Source organism: Chelon labrosus (genome assembly GCF_963514085.1).
Source record: "Chelon labrosus genome assembly, chromosome: 18".
Classification (NCBI taxonomy): Eukaryota; Metazoa; Chordata; class Actinopteri; order Mugiliformes; family Mugilidae; genus Chelon; species Chelon labrosus.
In genome coordinates, this window is record NC_140351.1 from 21,783,940 (window position 1) to 21,785,612 (window position 1,673).

The 1,673-nt window shown below is 41.2% G+C and overlaps 1 protein-coding gene across 1 annotated transcript; it reads left to right on the forward strand.

Annotated features, from left to right (window-relative positions):
• Positions 1 to 247: 247 nt before the first annotated feature.
• LOC311503586 (2-oxo-4-hydroxy-4-carboxy-5-ureidoimidazoline decarboxylase-like) lies at positions 248 to 1,636 on the forward strand. Its single transcript, XM_084566399.1, has 2 exons — positions 248 to 1,169; positions 1,295 to 1,636. Exons 1-2 carry the CDS (start codon positions 995 to 997, stop codon positions 1,633 to 1,635), a joined length of 516 nt encoding a protein of 171 aa, XP_084422525.1. The 5' UTR covers positions 248 to 994; the 3' UTR covers position 1,636.
• The last annotated feature ends 37 nt before the right edge of the window (positions 1,637 to 1,673 follow it).

The window sequence follows — 1,673 nt, forward strand, 5'->3', positions numbered from 1 at the left end:
ACGTGAGCGGGAAGATGTGTGTGTGGGAATTGAGGGAGAGAGGAGAATAGAGAGGACTGTCTACTGCTGGCTAACCAGGCGTACACGGTAATTATTTTGAATAACGAAGCTTGTTTACGTTTGCATAAGAGAATCATTTCTGATAACTTTGAATGTGAAATATGTATTTTTTTTGGTTCCAGTTTTCACGGTGTTCTGTAAACTTTGAAGAAAGAATAAAACGCGTTTAAAATTTTTTACTATGATATTTAGTTATAGTTGAGACTGATATTTTGGAGATTTGATCTTGTGATGTTGATGTGGTGTAGCCTGTATGAGAGGAGGAAGATAATGCCCTGACCTTCCAACTGCATGCTGTCAATTCCTACAGGATGTAGAGTGGATTCATATACTCCAGCTACCATGGACATGACAGAAATGACTAACTTATGTGTATCTAAAAGTTAAAGGGTACTACTAACAACATCAACAAAATATTTATAAATTCTCTGAATTTAAAAGGAACAGAGGCCAAATATGTGACATTTTGTCAGCTTTAATTAAAAAAAAATCAAAACACCTTGGTATTTTCAGAGTGACATTCTGAGTAAGGTGTGCAATCAGTCCGACATGGAACTATTCTTTGGAAACAGTAAGTTTCTTTATAATAAAATTCTGAATTTACAGCACATACCACTATATACTGGACAAGTATATGACAATATTTTCCTTTACCGTTAACAATTTTATTATTTTAATTTTTGTAATGTATAGCTTACCTTTGTTTTTTTTGTGTGTGTGTGTTTATTCACTCATCTTTTACTGAATGAATCAGTTAATGAATTCATATAAAATACGTTTAACCGGAAGATCAATCTTATTTTGAAGGCCGGTTTCTTGCACCTTTACCGTAATGCCTTGAAAACACACGTGCCCATGGTTTTTGAAGTGGGGGCTTACCGCAGTTAATAACTGCACTCATTAAAGAGTGTTCCCCAAAATAAAAATAAAAAAGATGGACATCGCCACGGTAAATGAGCTTCCTTACGAAGATTTTGTGAGTATTTTCGGCAATGTGGTGGAGAAATGTCCAATTATAACAGCTGCAGTATGGTCTAGGCGTCCCTTTGGTAGCTTAAATGCTTTGGAGGCTGCAATCAGTGAGTTCCTCGATGATCTCCCAGAATCAGGTGATACACATTTTAACTTTTGTTTTAGTTTTTTGTACTTTTTGCATCTGTTTCGTGGGGTTGCTGCGCCCCCGAATTTAATTTACTCTGCGCGAAATCATGGCAAACTGTCATCATGTGTTCAGGTAAAGAGGGGATCCTCAGGTGTCTTCCGGACTTGGCGGGTAGGGACCTCCAGAGCGGCACCTTGTCCCGAGAGTCGCTCGAGGAGCAGGTGCAAGCCGGAATGGATGCCCTCAGCTCGGAGGAAGCCTCGCGCATGGCCTGGCTCAATGAGGAGTACAAGAAGCGCTTCGGGTTCCCGTTTGTCATCTGCGCCCGAATGAACGACAAAGCAAACATCTTGCGGCAGCTCACCGAGCGTTGCCAGAACGAGCGCCAGGTGGAGAGGGCGCGTGGCGTGGAGGAGGTGAAGAAGATATGCCGCCTGCGTCTCCAAGCTTTGGTGCTCAGCAACAAGTTATGAGATGATGTTGGAGGTAAAGACTGCCATTGTTGTCTGGC

What these genes read in the sequence shown, in the direction of transcription:
- LOC311503586 (XM_084566399.1), top strand. Translation starts at nt 995, where the DNA reads ATGGACATCGCCACGGTAAATGAGCTTCCTTACGAAGATTTTGTGAGT. An exon ending in CGATGATCTCCCAGAATCAG is followed by an intron (nt 1,170 to 1,294) that starts GTGATACACATT and finishes TCATGTGTTCAG; the next exon opens with GTAAAGAGGGGATCCTCAGG.